Genomic DNA, 16,142 nt, shown 5'->3' with positions numbered 1-16,142 from the left:
ATAAACTAAGTTTCCAAGCTTGGCTTCTAGTGAGAAACTGAGGCAATAAGAATACGAGAGAAGCTTCTGCATCACTCATAAGCTTCTACGTTGGGCTGATGTTTATAGCAAAGATATTAAACCCGGCTTGGTCCATGATTCAATATAAGGCTCGGGTAATAAATTAAGCAACTTAAAATAGTTGTTTTGAAAGAATAAAATAAAAATTCAAGCCGGGTTTTGATCAAGTTTACTGGTTGACTTATAAAGTCTAATTGAGTTAATTTTCATCTGGTTTAATTTGAAACTTGGTCCAATCTAGGTCTAAGATCACGGGTTGGAAAGCAGCATTCTATAAGCAATTGAGATCTCACAAAACAGATCTCCAGTGAGTTCTATAAACAATTCTAGCTCTTCCTTAGCTTTCAACAAGGGCCAAGAGCTAGCAACTTAGCAACTCGAGAAGATGGAAATGTTTTATGCACTTGCTAGCAACGTGAAGCTGCTGCTGCCGCCTCACCACAGTTACAAACAAATAAAATAAAAACTAGTTGAAAAAAAACTAGTTGAAAATTAATAGGATATTGGTCAAGGAAGGAGCTTCACGACTTTCGTTAATGGTGGACACGTCACCCATGTCACGAGTCATTAATCGAACCATGAGAGTTCTTTTTGATGGGCTGGTAACTCGAAATCAACTGAACTCTTTCTCGGAGTCGATTTTTGATGGACTTGCAAGAACAAATTGATGTGTATTTGTTTCTGACTTGAAATCCAGATGCCTCATGAATATATTTGCGGAAAAACGTAGTCAATGCATCGAAACAAATCCATTTTAAAACAATAGACATTTAATTAAATTATTTTCAACGGAATTTAATAAATCTTTAAGTATAATAGGCCTTCAGTCTATAATGGTTTTTTTTTTAGTTTGAATCAATTTGATTCTGGTCATTTTTTTGGATTCTAATATTTGAAACCAAATCCGAATCAATTTTTTTTTTATCAAATTTTCTGACTGAAATGATCTATTAAACCCAGAAAACCATTCAGTTTGGTTAATTTTAGGTCCAGATAATTCGGTTAATTTGTTCGCCCCTAAGATCATATTTTATATTCTTGTAAATACTTATGACAATCTTTTCTTCCTGAAAGGGGGGGCGGGGGGTTCATATTTCACATTGAGTACTAATCATCTCAAGAAACAGTTTAAGAGTTGCTCCGGCACCATTATGATACGGTTGTACAGATCAGAAGTTTTCTGCCAAAAAACTGAAGCACTAACTCGGATTCCTGTCCTCGAAAATTTCTTGAGTGACTTGTCGCAGCTTCAATACGATCTCTGCATATGCTGCAATGGATAATAAGCAAGAACAAATCAGAACAAACAGAAAACCGACAGGAGACACCGACAAAATGAAACGCAGTGAGGGTGTTTGGGAGTGTGGTAACGGTTGCTTTTCAAATAGCTTTTCGTGCCGAAAAGCATGCCAATAATGTTTTTTTATTTTTTAAAAATTATTTTTGATATCAGCACATCAAAACGATCTAAAAAGTACAAACCGCACTCAATTTTAGCAAAAAAAAAAAATTTGAATTTTTCCCAAAAGCAGGTTGCACCTCAATGCCAAACGGGCAAATGTCAACACAGGAAATGCACGAGTTCTTTGAAGGCAACACGATAAAGTACGGAACAGCAACGCAGGAAATGCACAAGGGTTCTTTGAAGGCAACATGAACCTAAAACAATCAAAAACCTGATGGCAGAAAATGCGTCAAAGAGACCCAAGATTATATCGGTGGAAAATAGATTAGGTAAGAATATAAACCAGCACCAGCTAGACTACAATGTATTCCCCATATACCTAGTTTATATTCAAACAGCATAGATCATCCCATCTCTGACTTATGAAAGCTGAAAGCAGGAAGTCCAGGGAAGTTCTTAAAACGAATCACCATTAAACAAACACACATTTGATGGCAAACAATGTCTCAAAGAGCCAACAGCCAGAGGAAATAAATTAGGTAAGCATTTAAACTGGCATCAGTCTGACAGAATATCCAGTTTTAGCAAGAAACAGCATTTATCACAATCTCATTCCCCATAAGCTAGCAGGGATGATATTGTCAACTGAAAAACTAATATTCAGGAAAAAAATATGTCAACTATCAAGACAAGCAAGTTGAGCTCATTCACAAAATCATGCAATTAACCGGTCAAAACAAAGAAAGAAAACATACAGTAGAGAAAGCATGAAACATGTATTTGCTTCTGTTTATGGATGTTCTTGGTCAATTCAGAAGACTAAGAGGATAAAAGATGACAGAAAAAATAAGCACAAGTCTTGAGTTTCAACTTGAAAATAGAAAGCTCAACATTTTAGGGTAAAAATCACCTTCTGGCAAGCTCATACTTTTCAAGGCATCCTCTGCATAAGATAGGCGACTTGGACTCGGGTGAGCTCCCATTACTTCACTTTTCTTAAACTGATCAATTGGCCATGCAATGACTCTGACCCGAGTTGGAAGTACAGAGACAAGGTCTGCATATCTAAGACTGACAATTACCTTGCTGCAACAATAAAACGCATAGTAAAACATCAGACTATGCAGATGCATATCCAATATGTGTAGTACAGGATTCATCCTTGATGCTATAGAAACTGAAAAAACCAATCATGCAATGATTATGCTACAGTTCCCTTTTAGTAACAAAGGGATTGCAAAATATCTCCAAGGTTAGTGAAGTTAAAGTTCACCACACGAGAGAAAGAGTCGATGAACCTTGGGTAAGCTACAGTATAATGTAGATTAATTTGGTAAAAAGAAAGATGAGGAATGCGACAATCTCAAGAAATTATGTAAACAAACCACCATAGACAAAGTACAAAAAGCATTCTATAGCATGCAGCAGTAAAAAAGTACTCACCAAGTAAAATCATCAAGTACAAATTCTATTATGTGGTAGGGTAGGCTATGATACAGCTCTCCTATTTGATTTCCATACAACTCCTTAATAAGTCGAACCTGCACCACAATAGGAAAGAAAGTGAGTTAGAGTAATTAGATCATCTTGTTCGATCAAAAGTATGTATGATATAAAGATTAGCTGCAACTTGTCAATGTGATACACTTGATAAATTGAAGAACCAGGAGAAGAACACATTACATCAAGAAACAAAAATTTACCAGGAACTATATGTTTGTTCAAGAGAGAAAAAAAGGAATGTATATGCTATGTTGTCATCTCAGATAAAAAACTAGAGACCAAATCCCACCAACAGGGTGTGGAAGGGGACAGTTGAAAAAATAGTACGCCCACTTGTTGTGGAGATTGAGTAATTAAGAGGGCAAAGACCAAGAAAATAATATCTCCACATGAGTGTTGTAAGATGTTCAATCTGTTATTTCACCCTTAATACCTGACAAACATCTGCAAACACCCACACATACACACACAATAGGTAGAAAATTACTCACAAACATCCAGCACAAATAAATTCCTAACAAAGAAGATGGAGATAGATCTAAGAGCAAAACTGGAAATAAGAAGCTGCATGTAATGACTGAAAAATATCAGCCTTTGATAATAAGATTTCATCTAATAAAAGAGTCCAACGGGGTTACACTTTAGATACAAGCTTAAGCATGAAAATTGCTTCATAGGGAACTCCAGCAAATAAGATCTTGTGTGGTCCCCCTTTATCTTAACTATAACAAAGTTCATAAATTTCTCCTAAAGTATTCACCAGAATAGTTGAGTCAATGATAGTTCCCCCAGAAACCAGGCAAAAAGGGTGACACTGACTTAAGCTGATCTGTGCAAATTGAACATTGAAAATTCACTAGATGCAGTAGGACAATCGCTTGTAGGTAAACAAGGATTAGTGTCTCAGCGAAGCTAGCTCAAACAGAAACACATAAATACTACGATCATGTAAACTGGACTATACCTGTTCCTTTCTATCCACATAAGCTTGCAGAAGTTCTCCAATGTAATCTATAAATCTCTGAAAGCAAGAGAAGAGAAGCAATGTTAATGGGTAATATCCAAGGAATATCAAACCCAAAAAGATGTCTCTGGCAACTAACCTTACCATCGCATTAGATGAAAGAAGATCATTTTCTGCTTCACGTAGCGGCAGGAAGAAAGGGATTGTGTGTTCAAGGACAGTCATCTTTTCAAGAAATGACTTGCTCTCAAGCACCAAATGATACAGCTCACAAGGGTCTCCTGGAAGAAAGAAGGGAAAAGGAAGAAACAAATGAACCAGCTTTTAAGTTGCATCAACTGACATGCAATCTCCTCCGAGAGAATTGAACAGTCCAAGAAGATCACAGTAATTTTTCAATATAAAAATAAAACAACCACCAACCTCACAAGTGCAGTCATGGAAAACCATGAGCAGTGGAGCAATTGTTGTTGGATGCAAAATGAGATGATAACATAACTAGAGTGATCATATTAGAATAAAGTACAAGAAAATTTGCACCAGACCTGCAAAAGTTGTCTCATATTGAATGCCAATTCTTGCCCCCTCCAGACAACAAATAACCTGTTTGTATTAAGAAAAAAACTAATGATTGATAAATGACTGACCAATGCAATAAATTTCATCAAAACCTACACCCGAAGCACATTCCATGCATCGTATCCTTGTTAGTAGAAAATGTTACCTTATTCCCAACTCTGTATGTAATTTTTTCCTCAACATGATGATTTGGTATCATATCCGTCTCTGCTAGCATTGCCTTTCTATCAACCTCCATGTGAACCTGATGAAAAGGGCATACTTAAAACATTAACAATTTGATCACGCCCATCTGCAAACATATAACTGTACAATGATACAAACCACACAAACAAATCCATCGAGATGGAGTACTAATAAACAAGTATTCCTCACGGAATTATCCATTATATAGAGCATAAAGACCCAAGCTTTAAGATGTAAATTGTTCTAGCCATCTATTTTAACAATGACTTGTGCTCAGAACCACAGAATTCGACCACCTCCAACAAAGTACTGAAAATACAGTGTTTACCCTCTCTCTTATCGTAGCTAACAGTCCGTCATTCCATTCTTCACCATCTAAATAAACCTCTGCAATAATTCAAAAGAAAAGCACATTTTTTTCCAATCAAATCACTCACAAATAAACTGTTAATCACTGCATTATCTCAAAAAGAAAATACCTTCCGTTTGAGATGCTCTTGCAGCTTCAAATTCTTTCTGTAACCGCTCGAATATCATCTTATCAGAATCCCTGTCAAAAACCAACAACAACAAAAACAACCTTAATCCTCAAAACCCAGCAACATTTCCATTAATCAAACAACCATCAACACAATTCTCACCTAGACAGCCTCTCCGCCAATGCCGTATGTCTCTTAATTACATTCGAAACTAATTAATAAAAAAAAGGACACAACTTTCAGTTTCTTACAAAACAACCTTAATTTAATTAAAAAAAAAATCATTTTTCTTACATCTAGCACGTGCAGTTTCTAACCGGTCATTATCATCATCTTCGTGCATAAAGTTCTGTTTTTTACACACAAAAAATTAAGATTACAATCACAAAAAAAAAAAGCATAAAAATTGAAAAAAGGTGAGCTTTGAATGATAATTAATAAGAAATTACCACTTCTCCCATTGATGGTGTAAAAGGGTTCTTCTTATGCCTCTTTTTTAGGGTTTCTTCTTCAAAATCGCTGACCTCCATCTGATTTGATTTTTTCTGAGAGAGAGAGAAGAGTCACAAATTTTAAAATTTAGGGTTCTAATATCCGGGCACCAATCGAATTGCAGAGCCCGACCCGCACCCGTTTTTTTTTTTTTTTTTTTTTTGAGAAGATAACACTTCTCATGGACTCGTTATGATTTTCTTGTGGTAAAGTGCATTCGAGTTCTTATATGTTTTCTATATTTTCACTTAGATCCTTTTTAGAGATATTTTATAAATTAACCATGGGGGCTGCTTGTTTTATTTTCCTTTTGTTCAAGAAATATTTCATTATAGTTTTTTTTTTTTAATGAAATAGTGATTATAGAATAATTTACATGAACCTATTTGTTGATCTAGTTTATTATAATTAAATTTAATCATCTCTTAATTAACATTCTATGTAAATAAAATGATAAATTTATAAATATTAGAGTTATGAAATTATATATATATATATATATATATATATATATATATAGGATTTTGAATTAAATTTGACAAAATCAATAAATTTTTCATTATTTATTAAATATATATTTTGAATAATTGATATAAAACAGTAACTTTCTACAAATTTTTTTTATTGATTTGACTTGGATTATATTCATCGAATATATTATTTACATGTATCTTTGTTGGATAAAACTTTAATCAATATGTATTTTTATACACAAGGTTGCATAACAAGATCTCCCTTTGTCTCAACAAACAAGAATCCAATTTTGTAGATTGAAAAATATTTTCAAAGATCAAGACAGTGAGTTATACTTTAAATTCCAATTTTTTCCTTTTATTCTCTGGAATAAAATTGCTAAAATTATGGACTGAATCAGAATAGCAGGAAAACATAGTAACCAAAATGCAATATGCCAAACTTACTCATTTTTTAAAATTTTACTAATTGGACTAAGTAGTTCCACATGTCAAAATATAACTCAACAAGCCACGCCACATCCGGGGCCCGCATTCAGGACCATAACAGTAGATCTTTGGATTAAGGACTAAGAATCACATCTGGTCCCTGTACATTTACATTTATTCAAATCAAGTCTGAACCTCTCGTTTCATGCTAATAATATTCTTAATATAAAACACGAGAGAATCTATGAATAATTAATTTCCCATATGGATTATTTTTTTCATTATATAATCTCTCAAATAGCCCTTAATTAGAAAGGAAGGAGAGTTTTGGACTTAATTAAGAGTACAGGGATTGAAGAGACTAAAAAGAAACAGTTTAGGAACTATAAGTGAGTTTTAACTGCCATCTTTGCGCTCTCTATTTAATTTTCCCTGCAAACCCAAGTATTCATCCAGTTTCAGTTTCGCAAAAGAAAATCACAGAGATAGAGAGGGAGGGAGGGAAAGGGACAGAAAACATGGGGTGGATAGCAGAGAACGTAGAGTCAATCACATCCATGAAGATCAGAGACACTCTCTCTCAATTGATCACTCTTGGTCCTTTTCTTTTTCCTACTCTTTAAAAATATTTATTTATTTCACTAGCTACTGATATTTCTCCTTTCTTTTTATTGATTTCTTGATTTTTTTTTTGTTTTGCAGGGATGATAGTGTCGATGGCTTTAATAATATGGAAAGCCTTGATGTGTTTAACTGGTAGCGAATCTCCTGTTGTTGTTGTTCTTTCTGGTAGCATGGAACCTGCTTTCAAACGAGTTAAGAATCCCATGTTTTTTTTTTTGGTTCGCATACGATATGCATATGGGCAACATGTGGTTTTTCTTACGTTTTCCTGTCTTGGCTTGCAGGGAGACATTTTGTTCTTGCATATGAGCGAGGCCCCATTTCGAGCGGGAGAGATTGTTGTGTATAATGTAGAAGTATGTTCTTTCTTTAATTTATTTGTTTTTCTTTTGATTGATTTGGTGATTATTGAGTTTCTTTGCTCTTATCTTTGATTTTGTTTTGTTATGAGTTGATGATTTTAGTGTTTAGTTTTAGCACATCTTTCGGTTGAATGCTCATGGAAAATGACGGATAAACTATAGGGTGCTATTGCTTCCTAGTTCCCAGTCATAAGAATGCGGGGCCCACTGTTCCTCCATGTGGGACCCGCTTTAATTTGTAACGAGGAGCAGTGCTGGTGGAGTGCTGGATAGTTCTTCAAAAGGAACAATGAGGGTGATTTGGTGAATATTGTTTCAACACACTTTAGTAGTCTAAAGCCCTGCTGTAGGAACTTTAGTGGGCATTTGATTTAGAAAGAAGTGTGTGAGTTGATTCTTTAATAAGGTGATTTAGCTTTTTATTTACCTTAAAGTAGAGAAGTAATTCTTTATGAATTAGATTGTGATATGCTTATTAATAAAGGTGGACATTGTCCGTGACAAAGTTCTCTTTTGCTTTGATTATATCCCAAATTTTATCCCTTCTTCATTCCAGTGTGCTTGTATTGAACATCATGGTCTCTTTTCTACTTCTGTGAACTGATATATCTTCAATGCATTGTTCAGGGAGAGCCAATTCCAATTGTCCATCGAGTAGTTGAGGTAACCATATATGCAAGATCTCAGTTGTATTGTTATCTTATTATGCTTGCTAGTGTTTCTTGTTTATTGTAGAATATGATAGGCATTTCGCACAGGTTTGTTGAAAGCGTTATAGACTGGGATTATGCTGACTATTTAGTTCCAAATTGAGAATGTCAATTAGTGACCACAAAGAGAGGAAACTACCATCATGAAATACGAGCTTTCATCCATTCACTCTTGTTTATTTTAATGTCAGTTATAATATATTTAATGTTTCTCACCAGGAAGCATGCCAATTGAGCGATAGAGTAAAGTTCCGCAGCTCATCTTGATATCACTATCATTTCTTCTGGAATTTCTATTTGTATCTGCTAGTTCCATATCCACCCACCCACAGAGTGAGTTTGGTCAATCGAATAAGATTACGAAAGCTAACCTTTCAGTTGGTTTCATCACAGCATGCATCTTATCTATAGCAGAATGAAAAAAAAGTACTCATTGTTTTGATCAAGAAATAGGAGGTTGTATTCCACAAAATTGTGACATGCTAGATTTAATTCCTCCAGTCGCTCTAGTTTCTTATTTCTGAAGTTGCTACAACTTTTCTTAGCTGAGAATTTCTGTAACTGCTGATTTGCTTTCCTTTGTGGGGGAGAGGAAGGCTGATCAGCAAGCAGTGGCAAAAGTCTTGCATGATGCTATTTGATTTTCTTTCCTTTGCGTAATGTACATTTGATTGTGCTATGGCAGGTTCATGAACAGGAAAATACTGGAAAGGTTGATATCCTTACTAAAGGTAACACAATCTGTGACTCAAGTTGTTAAATTTCTTTGAGTTCATATCTGCTTATCTTAATTAATCCTCTTCTACACTCAAGAATAAACTTGTTTTTATACATGCGCCACGTTCCTTCTCAGTTGAGTTCTAAATACAAGGATCAATTAAAGTGAGGGTAATTAATAGACAACCTTTCAGCATATTAAGTCATAGCATAAGGGATACAAGTGAAATGGTCTAAAAAAATGTTTGAAAACTTCTGCCTATAGTTCTTCTTTCAATAACCAGGAGACTAATACTCAATTTGTGATTGGATAATTTTATCAGGAGATGCTAATGATGTGGATGACAGGGGTTTGTATGCTTATGGTCAGTATTGGTTGAAGCCACAACAAATTATGGGGAGAGCTGTTGGGTAAGTCAGTTATGCATCTACTTACATATATTTTGTTTCCAGCATGAAATTGTAATTTATGCGGGAGACCACGATCAACTTGAAAGGTGCAAAAAAGTGGCATTCGAAATTGGTGCTTGCATATACTGTCATCTGCTGATTTTATCTAATACTTGTTTGATCGAATAGCGTACATCTTGGGTTAGCTGATGATATACTATTATTTAGCAGTGTGGTTGTGGTTATTTATCAAATAACTTTTCGTATCAAAATGCATGTCAATGATTTTTTTTATTTTTTAAAAATTATTTTTGACATCAGCACATCAAAATAATTTGAAAACACTAAAAACATATTAATTTGAAGTTAATAAAAAAATTTAAATTTTTTCAAAAGTGCTTTTGAAACGCAGAAACAAACAGGCTAGCCAATGAATGATTTACCAACTCATATTGGCATAAGAAACACAAACATTCTGTCTTTTAGTTTTCTTCTTAACATTCTGAAATATAAATCCTCCTGATTTATATGAAACTGAATTATATATCCTCTTCCGCAGGTTCATGCCTTACGCTGGTTGGGTTACAATCATGATGACTGAGAAACCTATTATCAAGGTGGTGTCTAGGGTTTGCACTAACACAGATGTTTCCTTTTTGAGTAAAAAATGCCAGAGGACCTCATTTCCCTAGCTCATGACAAGCAATTGAAAAATGAAATTCTCCACGGAAATTATAAATCAATCAACTTGAAAAATTAAGTTTTTGCATTCTATGCTTTTACGAGTTGAGTTTTTTTCTGGAGGCACTCATTTCCCTAGTTTTGTATATAATGTTTAACTTGGTGTTGGTTTTTCTTGCAGTACGTGCTTATAGGCGCCCTAGGTCTGCTGGTTATAACCTCCAAGGATTAAGTAATCAAGTTTTCAAGACATGACTGATACCATTTATATTCTCTCTCTTTGAAACAGAAGCAATGAAATTAGCAGTGCTCAATACCAACAGAATTTTGTAAGATCCGAGGACCGGATATCCTGTTCTGTAAACTTCAGATTAAGCAGGTGAAACATATTTATTGTGTCACTCTGAAAACTATTGCGCGTTGCTTTGAAAGCATTACTTCATTCAGGAGCTGTGCTGTTTTCAGAACAATTTTTATCATGATTTAAACACATATAATGCTGTTAGGAACATCATTCCACAGTCAAATGTTTTACGTCACAAGATTGAATACCTTTTCTTATGAAAAGTCACTGTCGTTAGTGCTATCTTGTGTTTCATATGAGGTTCACTCTTCCATAGGTGGAAACTGTTTGAGCAGGAGCCATGTTACTGTCTAGCTGATGAAGTTACTGTCAGATAACAACTGTCCGCAAACCCTCGCCCCCACATAGTTAACCATATTAGAAACTTGGAAAAACCGTGCATCAATATTTCCTTCCATGGATGAAGGTGAGACTGTTGTGAGTTCGCTCCTGTTCAAATTCAAAGAAAGGGTTCCGAAGTGCTTTGATTTCAACAAGCACTCCACGACATCTATGATCTAATTTACTGAAAGTTTTTCATTTCCAAAACCACTTTCCGAAGAATTCAACCATTAGATTTGTGAAAAGCATTAGCTTACACATGCACGCACGAACTAGATGATTATTCACGCAACGTTGCAAGTCGCAACTCTGATCAATTTATTTTCAACGTAGGAAAAATTAATAAGGTGTTGATTAATATGTTTGTTATTAGAAAAAAAAAATGTGATTGATATAATGTGATTTGGTTATCTTGATAGATAAAAAAAATAACTGGATAAAGAATAAAAATATATTTTGAAAAAAAAATAGATAATATTTTTTTAAAAAATAAAAATAAAAAAATTTAAATTAACTCGAATCAATTTTAGTTAACTTGTCAAATTAAAGCCATTATGCAAGTTATGAGACTTTTATAATTTTATAAAAAGCAAATAAAAAAATGACTTAAGTCAACATGATTAATCTACAAAACTTGTAACACGAGGCTATAAGATTAAAATAATTTAATAGAAAATAAATTATTAAACCCAATATTTAGTAAATCCAATAGTTGAAAGATGAAATTTAAAAAATTAAAAAGAGTTCCTCATAAATTTGGAGGGCTAAAGTGAAAAATATCTTATTTTTTTAGAAATAAAATAAAAAAAAGGCCATGACATTCAATATTATTATTATAGTAAAAAGTCAAGGAGTTTTAGTACATGTTAACTAGATTATAGACCTTGTGCTGTACCCTGCGGGTGGAACCAAATCTCTCTCTTTTTTTTAACATAAAAATATTTAGGCATTATTAATGTTTTTCTAGGTGAAAAAAAAAGAATTAAACTATGTGTAAATTGATTTCAATTCGATTAATCGTATTAGAGTCTAAAAGACAATGTGAATGAAATTAAAAATATATTTTAAATTAAAAGAAATATTTAAAGATGAGTTTGTTTTAATAAACATTAAAACAATAATATATTAAATCAATTTGGATAAATTAAGGTTAACTTATCAATCAACATATGAAGTCAAAATCATAATGACCTTTATAAAAATTCAAGTAAAAATTAATTTAAAAAAATTAATCAAATAAGAGTAAAAAAATAGTTTAGCCACTGCATTATAATTTCAACTCGTGATCATATAAGAGTAAAGGACATTTAACATCTTATTAATAAGGAAATTTATGACACTCTACTGAGCGAGATGAATACAAAATGAGAGAAATAAGAAGGGATTAATAAAAATAAGTTTTAATAGATGAAAAAATTCTTATTATTTTTTTTGGCGGGATCTCTCGTATCTTTCATGGGAAGTAGCATAAAATTCTCAATGAATACTTAACAGAAAATTAATTTATAATAAGAATGATATAAGGATTTTTTTTTTTAAATAAAAAAAAATGGAATAATTGTTTCACCTTATGCAAGGCTTCTTTTCTCCTATGCAAGTGGCTTTCAGGGTAGGTCACGAGAGCTTCTTTTCTCCTATGTTTAGTGTGTTTCAAAGGTAGTTAGTAGTTACTAGGTAAGATTTTGCACAAATGTTAAGTCTTAAAAGAGGATAAAACACCTCCATATTTGTATTAAATAGTTTATCCTAAAAGCTCAATTGACTCCAAATAGTAGGTCATCCATTTTGAGCTCCAAGATGGCAAATATTCCTCGAGTGGGAGGTGGAGCCACTTACCCTAGCCTAGCCAAAAACTATGTGATGAATCTTCTCATTTTCCTAATAATACTTGCCGGCCAAAATAACTCATAGGTAGAAAATCTTCAAATACAACATAATTATGTGTTTCTATACTTTAGTTGTTATAAAATCTAATTTTGGTTATAGGGGTCACCACTTTATGAATTTCGAAGACTTTTGTGTTTAGTTTTATAACCAATTTAATTGTTCAAAATTAATATTTTTTTAATTAAAAAATATGGAGTATTTTTGAAAAATTGGTTGAGATAAAGTGGGTTTTAATCTCAAACTCAAATCAAAATAAGACAATTAATTTATCTTTAAATTTAATTGAGTAAAAAATTAATCTTATTATATAAAAAATAATTTAATTATATCGATATTAAATTTAATTTGATCTGATCTGTTAATCTATTAATTCCACTATTTTAAATTTTAAGCTAAACAAAAAGTAATTTAATTTAATTAATCTGACATATTTAATTAAAATTTAGTTTGATTTAAAAAAATTTTAAAATAATAATGTTTTAATTTTATTATTTAAAATTAAAATATATAAAATCAGGTTTAATAATTATGTTAATGGCATGTGAAAGTAGAAAGGATAAATGATAGTTGAATTTAAATTCACAAAATAAATTAAAAAGGATCAAAATTTAAAAAAAAAAATGAATTAAACACGTTTGTACTTAAAAAAAACACAAGGCGAGACCAAGCAAGAAAGAAGCAAACGAAGAGAGAGAAAGAAACACAGAGAGAAACCAAGAAAATAAAACACAAAAACAAAGAGAGAGAGAGAGAGAGAGAGAGGAAAAGAAACTATTTATTACACTAAATTAGCAGCAAAAAGGAGCGATCAAGCTAGCTAACACTCTCAAAGCCAAGAAAACCTCTCTTTCTTTGGCCCTCTTTTCAAATCAACAACACAGAAAAAACTACATTGAAAACCCAAGAAAACAAGCCAAGAATCAAGCTCTCACTCTCCAATTTTGGTGAAGTTTAATCAAAGGTTAGTTTTTTTAAATATTTACTCAATTAATCTTTAAAACCCATTAACTTTACACTCTTAAAGTTTGCCTTTTGCACTTCATTGTTGTTTTGGTGTCAATTTTTTTAACGGGCTCTGTTTAGTTTCTTTTACTGATCTCTGTTTATTAAGTTAAATTAGTCAAAATTTGAACTTGTTAGCTTGTGAATTGTGTGAAATAATGTGAAAACTGAAATGGGTTTTTGTTATTTTGAATGGTGCAGTGGTGAAAGAAGAGAAAGGATTTTGTTGTGCATATAAAGTTTGGTGATTTGAAGTTAGGGTTTTGATTTATTGTGTGTTTGAATGAATTGGTTTTGGTTCTGGGTGATTTGGATTGAGTATTTTTTAGTGAGTTTGATCTCTTAGGGTTTTGGATTTTGTAAAGATGAGATTTGGGTTTGCATTGTATGGGTTGTTGGCAGGCGACTTTTGGGTTGTCTGGAAACCGAAATAGCTGTTTCCCAGGTTGAGAATCTTGGGTTTTTGTGATTTTGGTGAATGGTGGTGTTTGGGACTGTTTGTGCTAGAGATAAGCAGAGGTTGACTGTTGATTTGCGTTTAATTTGATATGTGGGTGTGTGAATTTTGTTATCGGGGAGGTGAAAATAACGGTAATTGAGTGTGTGATTGGGGGTTTTGGGGTTTTGTGGTTCTGTTTTTGGATGGTGTATGAATCTTTTTCATGAGAAATGCTACCTCATCAGAGCTCCAGAGTTGATTTGGTTGAATTGAGAACTCAGATAGTGAAGAAGATTGGAGTTGAGAGGTCAAAGAAGTATTTTTACTATCTGAATCGATTTTTGAGTCAGAAGCTGAGTAAGAGTGAGTTTGATAAGTCATGTTTTCGCTTGCTCGGAAGGGAGAATCTGCCGCTGCACAATAATCTTATACGCTCAATATTGAAGAATGCCTGTCAGGCGAAGACGCCACCACCAATTTATGAGGCGGGTCCCACAAAATCTCTGCTTCAAGCTCCAAACAGTTCTCCAGTTAGAGAAGATGGGCATGAACAAAGTGGGTCCCTTATTCCAAATCAAAACACACCCATTTGGTCTAATGGGGTTTTACCAGTGTCTCCAAGAAAGATTAGATCAGTGATACGTGATCGGAAGCAGAGAGATAGACCCAGCCCCCTTGGGCCCAATGGGAAAGTCGAATGTATCTCACATCAATCAATTGGTACAGAAGATAGTGGAAGTAAGTTTGTTGTGGAGAATGGGGAATCAGCTCCTTGTGATTATCAGAGACCAGTGCAGCATCTTCAAACAGTTGCTGAGCAATCTGAGAATGAAAGGGAGGGGTCAGCTCAACGGCCAATTGAAGGATCAAGGATACAGAGCAAAGACCAGACAGCTTTTGTGGAAGATGGAGAAGAGATGGAGCAAGCAAACCGCTTGAACTTTTCTAGAACTCCCCTACTTGCACCATTAGGGATTCCATTTTGTTCAGCTAGTGCGGGCGGGGCCCGCAAAACTATGCCAGTTGCAAGTAGTGGTGATTTTGTTCGCTATTATGACAGTGGTGAATTGTCTGATTCAGAGATGCTGAGGAAACGCATGGAACAGATTGCAGCTGCACAAGGCCTTGGAGGGGTTACTATGGAATGTGCAAACAGGTTGAATAATATGTTAGATTTGTACTTGAAGAGGTTGATCAAGTCATGTGTTGAGTTAGTAGGAGCACGGTCTCTGCATGATCCAAGAAAGCACCCTGTTCACAAGCAGCAGGCACAGAAGGTTATCAATCGCATGTGGGCGAGTAATCACATGCATATGCAGAGTAGCAGTGGTCCTGTAGAGGGTACGCAGGAACAGAGACAGCATAGTTCAATATCCATGCTTGATTTCAAAGTTGCCATGGAGCTAAATCCACAGCAACTTGGTGAAGATTGGCCATTGCTGCTGGAGAAAATATGCATGCATTCGTTCGAGGATTGAATCATACCTGTGAAGATTTGTTATCCCAAAGCTATAATTGGGTCAGGCTGTCCTGGTTCCAAGGCATTGACAATTGTTTAAATTGGAAGTTGTTGATGCACCCAGTTCTGTTTCCTGTTGCCAGGATGAACCAGATGTCTCCCCTTCTGTTGAAGCTCGGCCCCTGAAAGATGGAAATTGTGGGTTGAGCATCCAGATGTCTGAACTCTCCTGCTGCAGATCCTGTATGAATCAGGAAATTATTTTGCAGCAACCAAGCCAGGGCAAGTTTCAAAAAGAATGCCCTCAGTTGGTTGCACTGTTGTACGATAAGCATCGGTGTTGGCTGTCTGCTGCCATCGCTACAGATCTGAAGCTCTTCTGTATAATTTACAGCCAACAAAGAGGAAGTCTTAGACAGTTTTGCAGGATACTCTTGTGTAGCTTGTTGAAAGGTAAACCACTGGTGTAAAGAGCTGTAGTGTTGCTCTTTGTATTTTAAAATCTGAGAATTGATTGGAATTCCAATATTAATAACAAATTGATATCCTTCTACCTGTCTTTGATGCTATGTTTCAATTTTCAAGTGACTGGGCCCGGAAAACATCCCTGCTGAAG

The 16,142-nt window shown here is 34.2% G+C and overlaps 3 protein-coding genes across 4 annotated transcripts; 2 read left to right on the top strand and 1 right to left on the bottom strand.

Annotated features, from left to right (window-relative positions):
• Positions 1–1,119: 1,119 nt before the first annotated feature.
• LOC118059404 (uncharacterized) lies at positions 1,120–5,828 on the bottom strand. Its single transcript, XM_035072254.2, has 12 exons — positions 5,626–5,828; positions 5,471–5,525; positions 5,339–5,387; positions 5,177–5,247; positions 5,026–5,084; positions 4,657–4,755; positions 4,478–4,535; positions 4,077–4,213; positions 3,933–3,989; positions 2,909–3,006; positions 2,376–2,551; positions 1,120–1,330 (listed from the first exon to the last, which is right to left on the bottom strand). Exons 1-12 carry the CDS (start codon positions 5,704–5,706, stop codon positions 1,260–1,262), a joined length of 1,011 nt encoding a protein of 336 aa, XP_034928145.1. The 5' UTR covers positions 5,707–5,828; the 3' UTR covers positions 1,120–1,259.
• Positions 5,829–7,027: 1,199 nt separating this feature from the next.
• Positions 7,028–11,037, top strand: LOC118059405 (uncharacterized). 2 transcript variants are annotated; one of them, XR_004689305.2, is made up of 9 exons: positions 7,028–7,167; positions 7,273–7,385; positions 7,479–7,550; positions 8,184–8,219; positions 8,952–8,997; positions 9,307–9,394; positions 9,933–9,990; positions 10,236–10,433; positions 10,675–11,037. XR_004689305.2 is itself a non-coding variant. In XM_035072255.2 (8 exons), the coding sequence occupies exons 1-8, from the start codon at positions 7,089–7,091 to the stop codon at positions 10,284–10,286; spliced, it is 543 nt and encodes a 180-aa protein (XP_034928146.1). In that variant the 5' UTR covers positions 7,028–7,088; the 3' UTR covers positions 10,287–10,596. The 2 variants fall into 2 exon arrangements, 1 of the variants encoding a protein (XP_034928146.1); XM_035072255.2 differs by lacking the exon at positions 10,675–11,037 and having other exon boundaries at positions 10,236–10,596.
• A 2,246-nt stretch (positions 11,038–13,283) lies between these two features.
• Positions 13,284–16,081, top strand: LOC118059403 (uncharacterized). Its single transcript, XM_035072253.2, has 2 exons — positions 13,284–13,587; positions 13,830–16,081. Exon 2 carries the CDS (start codon positions 14,298–14,300, stop codon positions 15,543–15,545), a length of 1,248 nt encoding a protein of 415 aa, XP_034928144.1. The 5' UTR covers positions 13,284–13,587; positions 13,830–14,297; the 3' UTR covers positions 15,546–16,081.
• The last annotated feature ends 61 nt before the right edge of the window (positions 16,082–16,142 follow it).

Source organism: Populus alba, chromosome 18 (assembly GCF_005239225.2).
Source record: "Populus alba chromosome 18, ASM523922v2, whole genome shotgun sequence".
In the NCBI taxonomy this organism is placed as follows: domain Eukaryota; kingdom Viridiplantae; phylum Streptophyta; class Magnoliopsida; order Malpighiales; family Salicaceae; genus Populus; species Populus alba.
Note: the sequence above shows the minus strand (reverse complement) of the source record. Positions and strands in the feature narration are given on the sequence as shown.